Source organism: Pagrus major, chromosome 17 (assembly GCF_040436345.1).
Source record: "Pagrus major chromosome 17, Pma_NU_1.0".
In the NCBI taxonomy this organism is placed as follows: domain Eukaryota; kingdom Metazoa; phylum Chordata; class Actinopteri; order Spariformes; family Sparidae; genus Pagrus; species Pagrus major.
In genome coordinates this window covers 21,806,768-21,823,871 of record NC_133231.1, presented here as the reverse complement: position 1 = coordinate 21,823,871, position 17,104 = coordinate 21,806,768, and the positions used below count along the sequence as shown (strand labels likewise).

The 17,104-nt window shown below is 40.0% G+C and overlaps 2 protein-coding genes across 3 annotated transcripts; both read right to left on the bottom strand.

The window, feature by feature from the left end:
* Positions 1-1,673: 1,673 nt before the first annotated feature.
* On the bottom strand, positions 1,674-6,789 carry tomm40 (translocase of outer mitochondrial membrane 40 homolog (yeast)). 2 transcript variants are annotated; one of them, XM_073485314.1, is made up of 9 exons: positions 6,717-6,789; positions 5,772-6,001; positions 5,414-5,574; positions 4,804-4,905; positions 4,569-4,674; positions 3,335-3,457; positions 3,091-3,167; positions 2,762-2,864; positions 1,674-2,182 (listed from the first exon to the last, which is right to left on the bottom strand). In XM_073485314.1, the coding sequence occupies exons 2-9, from the start codon at positions 5,980-5,982 to the stop codon at positions 2,043-2,045; spliced, it is 1,023 nt and encodes a 340-aa protein (XP_073341415.1). In that variant the 5' UTR covers positions 5,983-6,001; positions 6,717-6,789; the 3' UTR covers positions 1,674-2,042. The 2 variants fall into 2 exon arrangements, with proteins under 2 accessions (XP_073341415.1, XP_073341417.1); XM_073485316.1 differs by lacking the exon at positions 6,717-6,789 and adding an exon at positions 6,511-6,576 and having other exon boundaries at positions 1,778-2,182.
* A 1,323-nt stretch (positions 6,790-8,112) lies between these two features.
* Positions 8,113-17,027, bottom strand: ddx61 (DEAD (Asp-Glu-Ala-Asp) box helicase 61). Its single transcript, XM_073485098.1, has 13 exons — positions 16,862-17,027; positions 15,106-15,982; positions 14,639-14,702; positions 14,383-14,487; positions 13,807-13,936; positions 13,346-13,492; positions 12,976-13,070; positions 12,768-12,890; positions 12,546-12,674; positions 11,847-12,027; positions 11,653-11,754; positions 11,326-11,556; positions 8,113-10,362 (listed from the first exon to the last, which is right to left on the bottom strand). The coding sequence occupies exons 2-12, from the start codon at positions 15,282-15,284 to the stop codon at positions 11,342-11,344; spliced, it is 1,470 nt and encodes a 489-aa protein (XP_073341199.1). The 5' UTR covers positions 15,285-15,982; positions 16,862-17,027; the 3' UTR covers positions 8,113-10,362; positions 11,326-11,341.
* Between the last annotated feature and the right edge of the window lie 77 nt (positions 17,028-17,104).

The window sequence follows — 17,104 nt, the reverse complement described above, 5'->3', positions numbered from 1 at the left end:
TATTTTTGTGTATCAAGAACACATAGATACTGGTGGTTTTCAGTGTTTTGAGGAGTTTCATAGCTGTTCCTGTACAGTGATTCTTGACTCACAGGAGAAGCTTATTTAAGAATGAAAGAAAAAGCCTACATGGTTTTGTTTCTGGCCATCAGACAATGTTTAAATGTATTTAAGATTGTGTTGGAAGGATGAATCTTTAAGAAGTGGGACACTATTTTCTGAGATCTTCTTGTATTGAATCTTCTTAAACTTTCAAATAAATCTTTTTGCAAGCAACTTTTGTTCTTTGTACTTGATGTGGGCAACAACAGCCTAAACCAACCAATCAAAAACATGAAATAATAATAATACACTTGCCACACAACAACCAAAAAATGTGTCACCCACCAAAGAATCTCACAGCCTCACGCCAATGAAAGTATTGTGCACAGGCATGTAGGAGACAGACGTTCACAAGCAGAAATGACAGGACATTGCCCCAACAACCTCGTAGCTCCAGTCTCTTGACACAAACACCACCTGAAGAGAATCATCCACTGACGAAATGCATTTCAACGTGACAAACACTGAGTCACCACTGTCTAAATAAGAAGCCAAAGCAAGCAGAGATCTCTGTGTTCCTCCACACGACTGTTTGAGCCTCCAGGGCTGTAATAAACTACGTCGTTTGAGGATGTAATGTAAAGCCAACAGCAGCCACTTAAGTGAATCCCCTCCATGACACACCCTGAAGCAAGATGATCAGACTGACGTACATATGACAGTCCATGGTAATTGGATTTCTAAATGGATTTCTTTGCAACGTGACGGTGGAAAATAAGTACTGAAAATCCTTACTTTCTCCCAGTAGTGAAGAGTACGGAGTAGATTAATTTAAAGTACAGTTTTTTCAATATTAAATGGGTTGTTTCCAAGCATTTTGTTATGTTTCAGATACTTATGAGTTGATTTTCCCTCTGGACTTCTTCAGTGGCTTCTTTTAAATAACTGTTGAAGGTAAAGCTATCAAACATTTAACAGAAAGGCAAAAAAGGTTTGAGAAAAGTAAAATAAATAATTGAATACAAATGATTGTTTCTGCTTCTTTCCTCTCCCATTATCATCTCACGATCCCTCAGATTTATCTGGTGACACTTTCGAGTGGCCCTGACCCTTAAGTTGGGAACCACCGGACTAAAGTAGCATTTATATTAATTTAATTTGTGGGTGTTTTCTCCTCCATGACGCTTGGCCATTGTTCTGTTAGTTCTTTGGTTGTTTTTTGGTCAAGGCTGTTGAGCAGAGCAAAAGATCTTATTCTTATATAACTTGAGTTCACAATGCCCTTATCTTGTGACAATTATATATTAATAAATATTATATTATTAAAGATAATAATCTTAAATAAAGTAATTTCATGTTGATTTCCTTAAAGAAATGAATTTCACCCATTGTTAGTGAAAGGAAATATTAATTAAAGCAGCTTTAAATAGTGGTGTGAATGTGTAATTATGTGTGCTGGGTATAAATATATCTGTTAAATCAGCATCTTTCTGACAGTTTCAATTAAGACTGCCCATTACAAGCTTCACAAAAGTAGCATGATTGTATGGGTCACATTGGACTCGTCTATACTTAATAAACTGTGTCCAAACTCTGCACACTCTTCCTCTGTAAGTAATAACAACATCCAGTTTTACAAAAAGTAATCACATTTATTTCAATCCATCATACATGATCACCATATATTAATTCTAACCACTTACTTTGATTTTCACATCACATGATCTCATGCATCACTGATGCCCTCTGATATACATCCCTCTAGCCTCTGGGTATATCCAATACACCATAAAGGAAAGACATTTGTGCTACAGAATGTAGGCATGGCTTGGCCAGTCCTGGCTCCTTGGTAGTTGTCATTGTCTCTCTGTCTGCCCCAGAAATCACAGTTGTAAGAGAGTCTCTGAATCCAATTTCTAAAACTTAGTCCAGGTTCCTGTGTGTCTCTGTGCCGGTCCAAGCTGTGGCCTGCGAGCTCACTCCAGGCAGCGCCCGCACCTCTAGCCGATGGTGACACCGAAGCCACACTGGAACTTGTTCTTGCGATGGTTGAGGAAAGCCCCTAAGGCCAGTGTGAGAGGCAGCGGCAGCAGTTTCTTTTCAAGGGTTGCCCCGACCACCCAATTACTGTCAACGGTACCTGCGGAGAGGAAAGATGAAAACTTTAAATTCCATTTAAGAAAATAATTACGTTAATTTAATGTGCAAATAAATAGTCACTTTATTTCAGTGGCAGAATTAGTACTAAATCAATATCAATACCACAGTATATAAATATTTTGTAACATGTAATACTACTGCATTAAAAATTTCACTTATTTACATCAAGTATTAGCATCAAAATACACTTCAAGTACCGTAACTGACAGTACAATATACATTATGTCACTGGATTATAATTATAATGCATTCATGTGTCAATATAAATGATCATGACAGTAAAGGTGGAGATAATTTATGCTTTATAAAGTGCTAATATATCAAAATGTATTGGTTGGTTGTTTTTATTAGTCATCTTAAATCTGAAAAGTAACTGAAGCTCTCAAATAAATCTACTGAAGTGAAAAGTATAAATTTCCCTCTGACATGTGGTGGACTTGAAGTATAAAAGGAGCACAACATGGAATCACTCAAGTGAAGTACCTGAGCTGCAGTACTGGAGTAAATGTAATACGTTACTTTCCACCTCTGCTTAATTCATGCAGCTGCATTTATTTACCTTTAAAGAGCAAGTTAGCTTTGGGAAGGTCCAACTGGTAACCGAAGGAAGTTGTGGTCTCTTGCATCCTCGTGCTGGCTTCAAACTCAACTCCTATCTGCAACTGTAATAAAACACAGAAGTTAAAAGGACAAATTCACATTTCTTCGAGACCCTGCCAATATAAACATGGAAAGAATTTTGTTGTCGCTGTTACTTTTCTTCTGTCCATATAAAAGAGGGGGGACACAGTCCACAGGCCTCTCTCACTTCTTCCTCCCAAAGTTCAGCTGTATTTGTACCAAAACCACAGAAATGCATCCACACACACTGTTACTAATGTTATGTACCTGATCATTGGCTTTGTGATAGTATGTAGCATGAGCTCCTGCTCCTCCCAAAGTCAATGTAGCTACGTAGTTGTCACCTGCCACACAGATAACAAAACAGTAAGATGGAATAAGGAACCACTTTGTCTCAGAAAAGGGAATCAAAATATGTTTGACAATAAATGAGCAATTGATGGGTACATATCTTATTACAAAGTGAACAAAACAAGTGTGTAAAGTCTGAATTTAAGCATGTGGATTTTACCTGTGTACCTGCCCAAGAGGGAGGTGACTGTTCCTTCCTCCCCTGGTCTCCTGTGGTACACAAGCTCACCACCCAGAGCCAGTGCTGGTGTGATAGACTGGAGATAATGGGTCACCAAAATGCCTGAGGGAAAGTGGTAAAAGAGCTTCCATTATATATACAGTCTAATCAGCTTATCATATCCCTTCCTTTTGATGTTAATGTCCAACATAGGGCTACATCTGCCTTTACTGATGTAAGCCTTGAACAGAATTTCCCATAATGTGACTCACAGTATATTGATGGCAGACAAACACATTTTAATGGATCAGTGTTGGCTTAAAATAAAGTCACTCTCCTTCTTGTCCACCTCAGCCTGCTAGTTCTGCTGTGTGCCATCCTTTACAACAACCAGTGCCTACACACCCAGCATTTCACTACACATGAGTGTTGCTCACCTCCGACACTAACGAATCTTTACCGTCTCTCTCTTATTAGCAAAGTGTAACAGTGTACCAAACATTCAGGTTGCTGCTTCTCTTTGTCAGCCGACACTGACCGTAGCCGTCAACGGTTAAAATGACAAACATTGCTGATAGCTGGTCGTATCACCTGTTGCTAATTAACTAAGTCCGCGTGTAACTTAACATCAAGCCAAAGTGAAGCTGTCAGGTTTAAGCCTTCTCTGCAGGCGGTTTGTACTCAGCCAAAGATGGTTGAGAGGGAAAAATCATCACAATGTAACACTACAGTACAACCACATCGTTTCTGTAGTTCCAACAACTCCAACAGAGTGATACATCGTCTCTCTAGTTGATTACATCACATCAGTTTCAGGAATTGTATTCTCCCAGTTAAATTTTCATTCAATATCAGTAATTTAAGCTTACAAACTTAATATTTTTCAAGCTGCTTGTGAAAAATAACGTTTGTCAGATTTAGTGGAGCTAGAGCTTTTATTTCAATGTGCGACATAAATATTCAACCAACATTAAGGTAGGCCTTTTGTTCCAGATTGGACTCAGGATCAACAAATACTCTATATTATAAAAGGGCTTGGAACAGGGCCAAAAATTCATCCAGATATCCCCACTTATTAACATTGTGATACTAATATTAAACAGACCACCCAGCTGTAAACAATCGTTATATTCCACTACTGTTGTTACTCTCAGCCATTTGCTACACTTGTTATGAGGATTTAGTCACATGCTAAACAAAACCATCAATGACAGTTTTGTGAAAATAATCATACCAGATCCAACAAGTACGTCTGGATTTCCGAACGTAACAGCGGAGGTGAAGTCTTCACCACGATACTCCAGGTCACACTGCCAATTCACAAACTTGTGCTGCTGAGTCTGCAACACACAAAAAGTAGAATAAGAAACTTTAAAAAATTAAACAACAACAGTGTCAGTGACACTTACTGTGAAAGCTGAAAAACAAAAAAACATCTGAAAGGCTGTTCCGTCTACATATCTACTTACTTGGATGGCTATTTTGGAGCGTACAGCAGACGTAAGCTGGTGGATGATCTGAGCATTCAGACTGCCAGTATTGTCCATATCTCCAACCATTACTGGGAATGACTAGGGGGAACAAAACACACTTTATTCAGCTTTCAATTCATGTAGATAACATTTGAAAACTTAACATTTGTATTAAAAAGAAGCTAAGAGCTTTGGGCTACAACGCTTCCCGACTATCAGTGTAAATGTTGTTGAGTTGTATTCATCAGTTGCGTGTGTGCACCTTGTGGGCAAAGCATAAAACTGAAGTATGTTTTTCAGTTTTGAACCTTGATGAACACAAAACAGATAATTCAAAATAGTCTAGCTGAACTAACTATCGCCAATGAGAAGTGTAATACTGTATCCTTTCTTTTTTCCTGCTCCTTCACATGCATTAGTCATGTAGAAATGTTTTATATCTGCGTAATGCCTTCTTTCCTTCTCCCCATTCCTCTTAAATGCAGATACATACAAAAACAGAAAATATTCAGACTTCTACCATGATCAAGAAGATTTACAACCCGAAGGTCAAAAATGTCAACTTCAGTTTAGGAGTTTGTTAAAGTGATACGAAAATGATCATTACCTCTGCTGGTCCAGTCTGTTTACTGCCTACGTAGGTGGAACCAAACCGATAACCAGATTCACCAATGGTACTGAGGGTTACAGTATGGCTGACCTGGAAGTGGTTACTCAGGCCTTTGTTGACCACTAACCGTACCCCTTCCATCTGCAGAGGGAACACCTCTGTAACAAAAGGGCAACAAAAGAGATCCATGTAACTCAACTTTTGACAGTTATTTAATCACATGCCATCATAAAAATAATTACATGGTTATTACAATACCATGGCTATTGCATGAGAGTTGAACACGTGAAGAATGAACTACATCGGTGGTGAATTGTCAGAGATGTGCATCAAGTAATTTAACAAATTTCCTTACCTTTACATTTGCGGTGGCACTCCTCATATGTGCCTGGGTTTGGGAGCGAGGATTCTGAATCTGCTGTGTCTGATCCAGATGCTGGAGGGACGGAAGACACTGAGGGCATAGTGAACCCTGGAGGGACAGACACCAACCCTGGGACCCCTTGACTACCTCCAGCCGCAGCTGGGGCAGGACTGGGGGAGGCGGCAGCCAACACACTGCCCATACTCTGAGCCTGTAACAGACTAAGAAAGAGATGAATGTCAGTGGATGAATAATTCATTTACGTAATTAATTATAGCAATGCGATATAATCAAACTGCTGCGGGCTACTGGTTGTTTAACGAGTCTCTGAAGAGGCGCACGTCAAAATTGGAGGTGTCATTTAACACACAACGACTTGCATGACTTGCAAGGTCTGATAGAAGGGCATTAGTGTTAAACTTAGCATAGAAATGCCTACTTTTCAAACGGTATATCTAATGCACTTGGGCTCAGTTAGCTTACTCGCAAGCATTCAGCTAAGCTACCAGTATCTTAGCTAGCTACAGTGAGTGATCTGTCCTACTGTCCTGACAGTAACAGTAGGTTGGTTGTAGCTAAGGCCCAGTGTAGTCAGACTCTCGACATATATAACACATAACAATACAAGCAGGCAGCCACCAGATATACTGAACTGCAACTTGTGTTTTGCTGCTCCTGGAAATTAGCCAGAAGCCGGCACAACTATGCGCCAGCGGTAACGTTATTAAACCTGGGGCTAATGGAAGCTAGCAGGGTAGGTTGGTTGGTTGGTTGGTTAGCTGGGTGGCTAGGTAGCCATGTGGAGTCGACCACGAGATCTTCTGGTCGTTATATGGAAAACACGGTGATCATAAATACGACGAAAGAGGAACTGACACCATCAACTATCCTTTTCTTATAAAAGTACTCATGCAATATGATGGTTTAGGTACTCACGTTTACGGTTTGGGTCCAGGGGTAGTTCAACACCGGTAAAGTTCACGACAACGTCCGTGACCGTAGTTTGACAACCGCCCGCCTACTTCCAGTGAGACGCTCGCGGATTGGCTAATGTACATCGAACTTTAAACGCCATTGGCTGGAATTACCTGCTGGGACGTCCCGCTGCTGATGACGTGTGACGGGGTTCATTCGCTTACCGTTCGTTTCATTCAATCTCCTACTGAATGACATTCCAAGGGTACACCTGTTTCAGGGGCCGGAGCGTGTGATTATACCTTTAAAATTATATACATGTATTATATACATTAAGCTTAGTATGCGTGTGCATTCTGTGGCCATTTAAAAGCTGAGAAGGGCCATTTATACCAACTGGATTAAACAAATGGTATAATTTAGAGGTTTTCAAACTGGGAGTCAGGTCACCAAGCTCAGTGAATGGAAGTGAAAACAAATATTACACTAGTTAATATCATGGATGCGGGGACGAGGCTGTGGCATATGCCGAATTTACAAGAAGGCCCAGATAATTAAGAATTTGTAAGAAACAGCGCTTCACAAAGTTTATAAAGTTTCTCCTAACTGAACAACTCATAAAATTGACAGATTTTATAAGGGAGTCTGGGGCATTTTTCTCTCTCTCTTCATCGCCTTACTGTTTTTGACTGTAGTTTGTTGTGGCTACTCTGACCAATAATATATTGGTGCTCAGATTTGTCTGTGTTGCAATGCAAAATGTTGTCACACACCATTCACTATGGCGTCATTATATAGACTAACCCCACAGGACCCCAACTGTGGCTAACTTGAAATGCCCTGGGTTATATTATTAGTTAATGGGATAGTTTAGAGATGCAGTAGTTTGGGGGAATTCCACTGCTTTTCTCACTTTCACAGAAACTGTTAAAAGCCTCAGAACAGACCTTTGTATGTATTTGGTGTAATCTGACGTTACGTTCAACAGCAATATTCTGTAATAATCTAGGCACACAAAAATAGTGTCTATTGGATCAAATGACGTATCCAGGAACTGAGAACATTTAAATGTAATTTATGGGAAGATGAAAGGGTATGTTTTCCCGATCTTTGTCAGAGGGGAGGCCCAGTCCCAGATCTTCAAAACCCCCAGTATACTTCATAAGATGCTATGTTAAATTTCATGCAAATAAGAACTGCAATATTAGTGGTTTCAAACCGTTTCCTGTCTCACCAAGCAATAACATTAAGTCAACTGGATTTGAATTAGGTGGAAAACCTAAACCCAAAACATGACCCCCAACTAAAAAGGGCACAACTGTTACACTGACTAATACCCTTAGCTGCACCAGTGTATGAGTAATTCCAATTGGGTCACCTTTTACCTACTAAATGTACACATTAAAAAACACAGAAGTAAGTCATTTGGACTTTATTTTGTTTGAGGCGCTGGCATTGACACACTTAACAGAAAATTCTTGCCTGTCTGTCTTTCTACTTAAAGAACCTGGTCATCAAGTCATGAGTGTATTTCTTTCTCCAGAATGCAGTGATGTGACAAAATGGTCCCAGCTTACAAACCCACTCAGAAAATGTTCAATTTTTTTTTTCTATCACATGACATGTATTCATTCAAGTGTCGCCTGTAATGAGGCCAAATAATTGGGGAACCAAAATCTATCATCAAAAAGGGTGCTCCAGAGTCAGACATGAAGAAAGTTCAGGCTAACGACTACTTCAGATGCTTTAGAAGAGGGCACACTGAATGGTCCCTTCTCTGCTGGTGCATGGCAGTTATGTAATGTGTTATACTTGAACTTCGAGCCATACATCTTTTCTGACATTGTGGTCAGACAAGTACACCAAGGCTGTAATACATTCAGAGACCAGGAGCAGTTGTAGCTGGTCATACTTACAATATCTCGTAAGACAAATGCATCCGTTACAAACGAGGAAAACTTCACATCTCAGACTGTCACTGTTCTTTCACAACTGAATAACTAAAAGGTTAATTGGGTGCCATTTTTAAGTACAACACAAAGTTGGGACAAGAGCCTGGGCAATGTAGAGGTTTGACGTTAGACTAAGGCACTTTGGAGGGAAGCAGCGACACAGAAACTACATTAACATGACTGAACAAGTTGATCAGTTTGAGGTAATGCTAACCAACGCCCCGCTCATCCTGTCATGTTAATTACCGACAACCTCAAGACCTGACCTGACCTGGCTTGCTATGGCTTTAAAGGGAACAAGAAATACGGACTTGATGTCAATATCAAACAGTGCTTTCAGAAAATGCACTACAGTGTCACTGACATTACACTGTCATCTTTAAATATCTTATTTCCGCAGTAAACACTTTAATACAAAAAAGACTAGCAAGTTCATTATCAGCAACACTGTTTCTGGTGATCTGTGCTGGAGCACCACAGCAGCCCTCTTGGTCATTTTGGTGTCTGAAGCCATTCATATTCTGACTTAACTCTTTGTCTACTCTTCCGACTTTGGTTCCCTTTTGAAGGATTTTAATTTGGTGGGAAAACAGAATTGACAGCCAAAGCTAAAAAAAATAAAAATAAAACAGCCACTTAATGCATAAAAACCATGCAGAAATGGTCAAACATCAGAATTGGGAAGAAATGTGACCCAAGTGACTTACAACTGTGGAATGATTGTTCGAGCAGTGGGAAGGCAACAGTAACAAATAACCACTTGAACAGCAGATGGAAAAACTGAGGCTGGTGAGACAGGCTCACCAAGACTTAACAGCCGAAAATTGGAAAAATGTAGCCTAGTCTTGCAAATCTTGATTCTCACAGATCGTATGGTCAGAATTGGGTGTAAACAACATGAATCCATCAACATTTCAGGCTGGTGGTGGCAGTGTAAAGGTATTAATATCTTTTTGGCACACTTTGGGCCATTTAGTACGAACTGATGATTATTTAAATGCGAGAGTCTTTTTGTTGGCGACCATGTCACCAGATCTCAATCCAACAGAAAATATTTCAGACGAGATTTAACAAAATCAGCAGCAACTGCAGGACATTATCATGTCAACATAAACCAGCCTCTCTAAGGAATGTTTCCTGGACCTTGTTGAATCCCCCCAAAACTCCAGGTATTATGATCCAGTATTAAAATGGTGTATCTAATAAAGTAGCAACTGAATGTAGATTTTCTTTTTGTTAAAGCATCTGCTTAAAAAGGCATTTTAACAGGATGTGACCATGGCCATATTAAGGTCATCTGCAGAGCAAGGACATGAGTCGGGCTTTTTCCTCCAAGTCTACCTTTGGTTTCACATATCATTCCAACAGCGTAGTACAAAAATCATTAATCACAGTATACATCTTTTGAGAGTTGCTGAGTTAAATGATAGTTTCACCAGTAGCCCATACCACATGTACAAGACCATCTCTGGCAGCATGGCAGAAAGTAAAGCTGATTAGTAGTATATTAGTAAGTGTAATTTTCAGTTGAGAAGATAGCAGTTTAGTAGCATATGCACGGACAGAACTGGAGATCGCTTTAACTCAAACTGGAAATGACAAGATATCTCAATTAGACCATTTTGGTGGCAAAGTGGGGAACAGAAATTTCCACTTGGAATCTTGTGTGATGCATCAAAAGTATTGTGTGACGAATGCCAGGCGCCATGTTTCACCTGAAAAACAAACCAGAAAGGCCAAGTTAGACTTTCTAATCACCACCATGTGAATGAGTCACAGCTTTACCAAACCCACAGGAGACAGCTGGTTGTTTGTGCTGATCAGCTCTGTACAAATCTATGTTGACTGCTGTTGTGCAGCCCAAGGACAACGGTTAACCCTTCACCCTTAAATCCTTGAAACTTAAGTTAATCTGCTTGATGAAAGAGGATATTATCCATTAGCAAGGTTGCTAGTATTTGCTCTCCTTCAAGCAGGAGTCCCAAGACCAGCGTTATGAATACACTGAGTACAAACTTAATGCTCTGATTCATATACACACACAAACACTGTCAGAACCGAGTAGTGAAAACAGTTTGTCTTAAATTTTATAATTTCAACTATTCACCTTTGTACCACATAATGAACTTGTAACCTATATATTTCTAGTGAATGTTCATGAGCATAAAACGCACTAGGCAGTTCCTGGACTGGCAATATAAAGCTGGGTCAGCTAAATAACTAGAACTCGCCCCTTCTTCTGTTAGTCAAGAACTTGTAAAAAATGCTCATAACAATTTCCCAGAGCACAAAAGGGAAGTCTTCAAATAGCTTATTTTGTCCAACCAACAGTCTATAACCCAAAGACTCTACATCTATTATCATGACTGACAAAAAAGCAGTAAATCATTACATTTTATATGTTGAAACAAGCAAACGTTTTATATATTTGTGTGAAAAATGACTGAAACGATTTATTATTATCATCTAAACAGCTGGCAGTCATTTTCATTTTAAAATCGACAAATCATTGCAGCTGTAGTGACCTGTGTAGACCGGGTGTTAAGAAGAGTAAAGAAACCTCCTGCTCTAAAGAAGATGTGACCAACAATAAAGATGGTTTAATTGAGTTTACCAAAACACTTAATCTTAATAGTTTATTTTCAGTCATGGCTGTTTGAGCTGTTTGAAGAACTGACCATTCATTCAGACTGTTCACAGTTCCTTGATTTTGGCTCCATCTTCGATGCCGCCATCATCATCATCATCATCTGGGTCAACAGAGTGAAACTCTGCCACATACAGGCTCTTGTCGATGCTGCCGGGGATGGGCTTGATTTCAGTGACCAGTTGATCCTCGATGTTCTTCAGGTTGTAGCGGTCATCTGAGGTTATCAGATTGATGGCCAGACCCAGGTGACCAAAACGCCCTGAGGAAGAAGAGACATAACGCAGGTATTAAGTACTGTCATGAAGTCGACCTTGATATGGTAGCTGTAACCTAAAGTTATTGTTTTAAGTCTCACCTGATCTGCCGATGCGGTGCAGGTAGGTCTCTGCGCTTTTGGGGAAGTCAAAATTGATGACCACATTCACAGCCTGGATGTCGATTCCCCTTGTGAAAAGATCTACGAAAATTATAAACAATGTTAAACCGGCTGGCCACGCATGATTTAAATTTCCACTTCATTTTCTAAAATGCACAACCCTCTTCACTCACCTGTGCAGACCAGGTTTCTGCACAATCCATTCCTGAAGTCGTGGAACACGCGGTTCCTGTATTCCTGCATCATCTTTGCATGAATGTAGAAGCAAGAATAGCCCAGTTGGGTGATTTTCTTGGCCAGTAGCTCAACCCTCTGGGTGGAGTTACAGAAGATGATCGACTGATTGATCTGAAGCTGTAATAGAAAGATATAGATTTATGATTATTGATGCCTTCAGGAATAATACATTTTTTATGCTTCGTCTCAGGCATCCTATGGGTCTACCAAAGCTACAGTTTATGCTAGGGTGACCAGACGGCAGCTTGCAGGCCACATGCACATCCTTGGTTCTTTGCCTGAATATACTGCATGTGGATCTACTTTTCTTATTCTGTTGTCTTTGATTTTTAAATCGAGTTTTATTTATATTGTATGTAATCATTGCCTTAATATAACAGACAATCTCTCTCAAAGAGAATACTTTGCAACTGTTAGCAATATGATAGAGTCCTATCACTAAAAATCACAATATGTGCAGTTTTACAGAGCCATCTTTTTATGATGATTCTGTACTTTTTTGGTGTCAAACTCAAATCAATAGTGTATGAATAAAATCACTTAACCAGAGAGGGCAGCCAGGTATAGAGTTAATCCCTAAAATGGTGCAGTTTTTAAGGCTCTCAGTGTGCAACTGGTAGGCACTGAACACTCACCCTCGAAAAGAGTGTGTTGAGACAGTGGACCTTTTGTCTTTCAGTCACATAGGCATAGTACTGAGTGATGCCCTTCAATGTCAGCTCCTCCATCAGGTTGATCTCATAAGGCTTCTTCAGGTGCTTGCTCTGGACAAGACATTCAAAGTGTATCATGAAGTGCAAACAAGATTCATAATTTTCACCTCTTCAGAGAATCAAATTGCTGTTTTAAGTTCTCACCATGAATTTTTGCACACTGATGGGGAAAGTGGCAGAGTAAAGCAGGATCTGACGTTCCTTTGGAAAGAAGCTGATAATGTCTTCGATTATGACCACAAAGTCCTGGGACAGCAGTTTATCTGCCTGAAGAGATATTAAAAGTAAGGCATGTTAAAAACACAGTCAACCATATTGAAAAGTGGATTCTGAGATTAAGAGTCAAACCCACCTCATCCATCACTATCATTTGGGCCCTCTCCACTTTTGCCACACCCTTCTTGATCAGGTCCAGTATCCTGCCCGGTGTAGCAATCACTACATGCACTATTAGGGAGGAGGTACAAACAGCATGTCAGTTCCATATGCTTATGCTTAACTGTGGTCAACAAGGGTTTTGTCATTCAGTTGCATGTGGAGTAATGCTGTTGACATAAAAATGGCTTTGATAAAAAAAAAATATAGCAAAAAACAATTTCAAAGAAAAATGCAAATGAGCCAGAGTGACAAGATTTAAAACATCCCATGAACACTTATCTACAATCTTCTTTATGGAAACAGCCCTGTTCAATTCCTTGAACGTTAAACAGCACGACAAGTACCTGTCTCATCAAGACGCATGATGTCATCCCTCAAGTTGGTGCCACCTGTGGTAGCCATGACCTTGACCCCTCCGAGGTGCTTGCTGATCTGAATGCTGATTTGGCTCACTTGTAGGGCCAACTCTCTTGTTGGCACCAATACTATGGCTGGAATGAGACAAAAATGGGAAGGGCTGATGAAATGCAAGGGTTGGTGGGATGCATGGGGGAAATTAAAGTGATGCTCACAACTACATTTCAGTTCCTTTTCACCAACAGTAGAGAGAACTGGGTATGCAGTAGAACAGTGCAGTGGTCATGGACTACGGCTTGTTGAACAAGGAAATTAAAATATTTACTCCATAAACATCAATATAATATTCAAGTACAACACTCAAAAATAAGCCCTTCAGAAATGTATATCTGTCACATTGCAACTGTTCCAAAAATGGCACCATCTGGCAGAGGCAGCAGAAACTCACCTTGGATGAAATCCTTTTTCAGGTCTATTCTTTCCAGGAGAGGGATGAGGTAGGCTCCACTTTTTCCTGTACCATTCTTTGCCCGAGCCAAGATATCTCTGCCTGACAGAGCGATGGGGATGCTTTCCTCCTTTTGGCAGACAGACAAGTCCAATTAGTACAATGAGCAAGATTCACACACAGCATCTATAGCCCCACATAAGATTGGGCAAACTGTTGTTCAGATTTAACAGGGAAAGCATACGCTCCCCCATTAAATTGAGAAGTATGTTGTTAAACTGGAGTGGTAGGATCCTGTGGCTGGTTAGAGAATGCTGCAAATCTAGCCCGTGTAGCATTGCTACATGCAAGATAAAGTGGTTGGTGAGCAGTATAGCCAAATGTCTTAGGAGAGTGAATAACTATATTTTTGGTGACTGGAATCCTGAACTGAAATAAAGCAATGGTAATTAATTTAATAAATGAGTCAAAAGTCAAAATGGCTTGTTGGTAGATTTTAAAGCAGCCTCAAGGTGTCTCACAAATCAAGCTTACGTCACAATCAAGATTGCACTCAGCTCTCATTGATTTATTTACCTGGATAGGGGAGGGTTTCTCCCATCCCATTTCAAAGATCCCCATTAGAAGTTCCCGCTTCAGGCAGTAGTCTTCAAATTCATTTCCCTTGGTTGATGTCACATCCTGGTAGACAAGAGCAGAAAAGGAGAGTACCGTTTAAAAGGATCTAAAGTCCTTGCTGATGTGACAGCATTAGCAGCCAACCCCACATTTAGTGAATCCAAATCAATTCAAAAGACAATGATTTATAATCAGTGAATCCAAGTCAGCTTACCGAAGTTCTCATCCGGGTATCTTTTGGAGGAAGCTCCAGGCATTTCTTCCAGTCATCACCAAACCTTGGTAAAGGGTAAGAATTAACATCGTCAAGTCTCAATAAATAACATAACATTTTTAGAGCAGCTTTGAAATAACTGAACCACAAACTCAAGGGTCTTCAAGCCCTGAACTGTTTTTCATGTATATTAAATCAGAGCCTGGGAAGCTAGCCCCTACAGGCGTTAGCAATTTTTCTTTAGCTTCACAAGTAATGGAATTTCCCAAAATTTGTGTTCAACTTTCTTGTGCTAGAAATACTTATTCGAAGCTTTGTCATCTTGTCAAGAATTACATTTGCATTTACATTTTGATTTCCAATGTAAGTAGTGAAACTGCAGAAGTGATTAACTGACACAAAATCTAACGGTAATCTAAATTTCTTTCGACGCAGAAGTGACAGAATGTATGGAACCAGTGTCTCACTTGATGCCCCCACTGCTCTGAGGAATGCCGGTCATTCTCATGGGGCCGCTGGGCTGTTGGGCAGGTGCAAGGAGTCCTGGCAGTTGCCCAGCTGGCTTAGTCTGTCCTCTGAACTGCCCATTTGCTGGTTTATTCAATCCAATCATTGGCGCTGGGTTTGCTGTTCTTGCTGTAGCCATGGGTTCAACGTCTCGACTGGCAATTTTCCCTCAGTGTGTTATATTTATATTTGCGTCTTTTTCTTTCAACTGTTTTGATTAATGCACCCGTGTGTAAAAAAACCCTAAAAGCTGAAAAAATAAAACTTTTTCTCTCTCTTTCCTCTCTTAAGAATGTATTGTGTACACAATCTGACGTTCAGACCTCTTGAAAAGAAGAAGTCTGTGTATGAATTCTGTCTATTTACAAGACCACTCTCCAAAAAGGGAGAAAGTAACATTCATATGAATAAATAAATCAAATATGTGACCAAAATAACCTCTTATTTTATTTCAAATAGTTTGTCAAGAGTCCTTTGATCCTTGCTGTAATGATGATCCAGAAATGTCGCTGTGTTCTTCAGGAATCTTTGCTTGGCTTTTTAAGTCCCAGTGCTAGGTTTATACATTCAAAATGGCGAGAAGCAAGAAGCAATAGGATCTGCTTGGTCACGTCTCAGACTTTTCTTATAATTTGTTCCTTGGACATTGAAAGTCTTCAAATGTCTTTGCTGGGGCTCAATACTGGCTCAGAAAAATCACTCCAGAAATCATGGACAGCCCACTTTAAATGTCTGTGGTTAACTTGTTCCAGTTTCCTTTTCTTCTGCAGCAACAGTTGAGATGGCAGGCTGCAAAGTGCTTTGGGGATTGCCAGTCCAACAAACAATCCAGGTTACCTGCCAGGGAACAAACAATTAATTTTAGAGCATTAACAAGCGAACCAATAAATAAAAAGCACAATCGGCAACATAAACTAACGTTAGTCAAAATCACAGAAGAGCAAAAACACACTTTTAGATTTGTACACCTTTAACAAACTAAAAAACACACAAAAGCATATTCAGCAAACCATCAAATGTCAGCAACAACAAAACTAGTTTTAAAAGTAAAACAAAAAACGTTACCCAGGTAGCTTTATGACAGCAATATGAAAATAGTGAAAAATACCGAGACAAATGCTAATATTGACAAGAAATGGCGATTAAAAACCTGCCAGTGTGGCTTTGTTGTGATCCCACGGGTGAGAGCTAGCTTGACCTAATGCTAACTTATGCTAACGACTAGCGTTTGGTAGCTCAACTCGACAACTTGAGTTACGTTGAAAGTTAGCCACTGGACATTTAACTTTTTGAACACAATACACAGTAAAATCAATCATGAGTACATTAATCCGTGGGTACTCTTTCATGAACACTTCGTTGTCAATGATCGACAGCAAAGTTAGCTTTAAAGAAGTCAATTAGCATGTCTGGAAGCGGCGTTAAAAACTTTGTGCATAGCAACGTGGCTCTAACAATCTGGCTAACGTTAGCAAGTGGCTAAACGTTCGGTCTTACGTGCGTTTGTGAGGTAGAGATATATTTTCAGACGGTTAACCGAGAGGCGTTGTTCACAAAGCAGCCTTTTCTGGGTATTCACGGTTCGTGGCTGTCGGTTCAAAACTTTTTTATTCATCCTGACCAAACGACCAAGTTAGCATGCTAGTGTTAGCTTAGCTCGTGCGTGCTAACATCAACGGATACGCTAATCGATATGCTTGAGAAATGGTTATTTACCCAGTCGGAGTAAGATGCTACATTCGCTTTGCTACATCCACCCAAAGTCTTCCTCGCTGTGTCGTTGCTTAATGTTATATCGGCAGTTTCATTAAGTTTGGTAGATACTCGCTGTTTCCAGAAATCCACCGAGTTGTCGCTCTTTTGTCTCTTCTTTCAGAATCTCGGAAATTCAACATGGCCGCGCGTTCGTTTTTGGGCTGGCTGTTTGCGCCCGAGGACCTCCTACTGACCAATCACAGC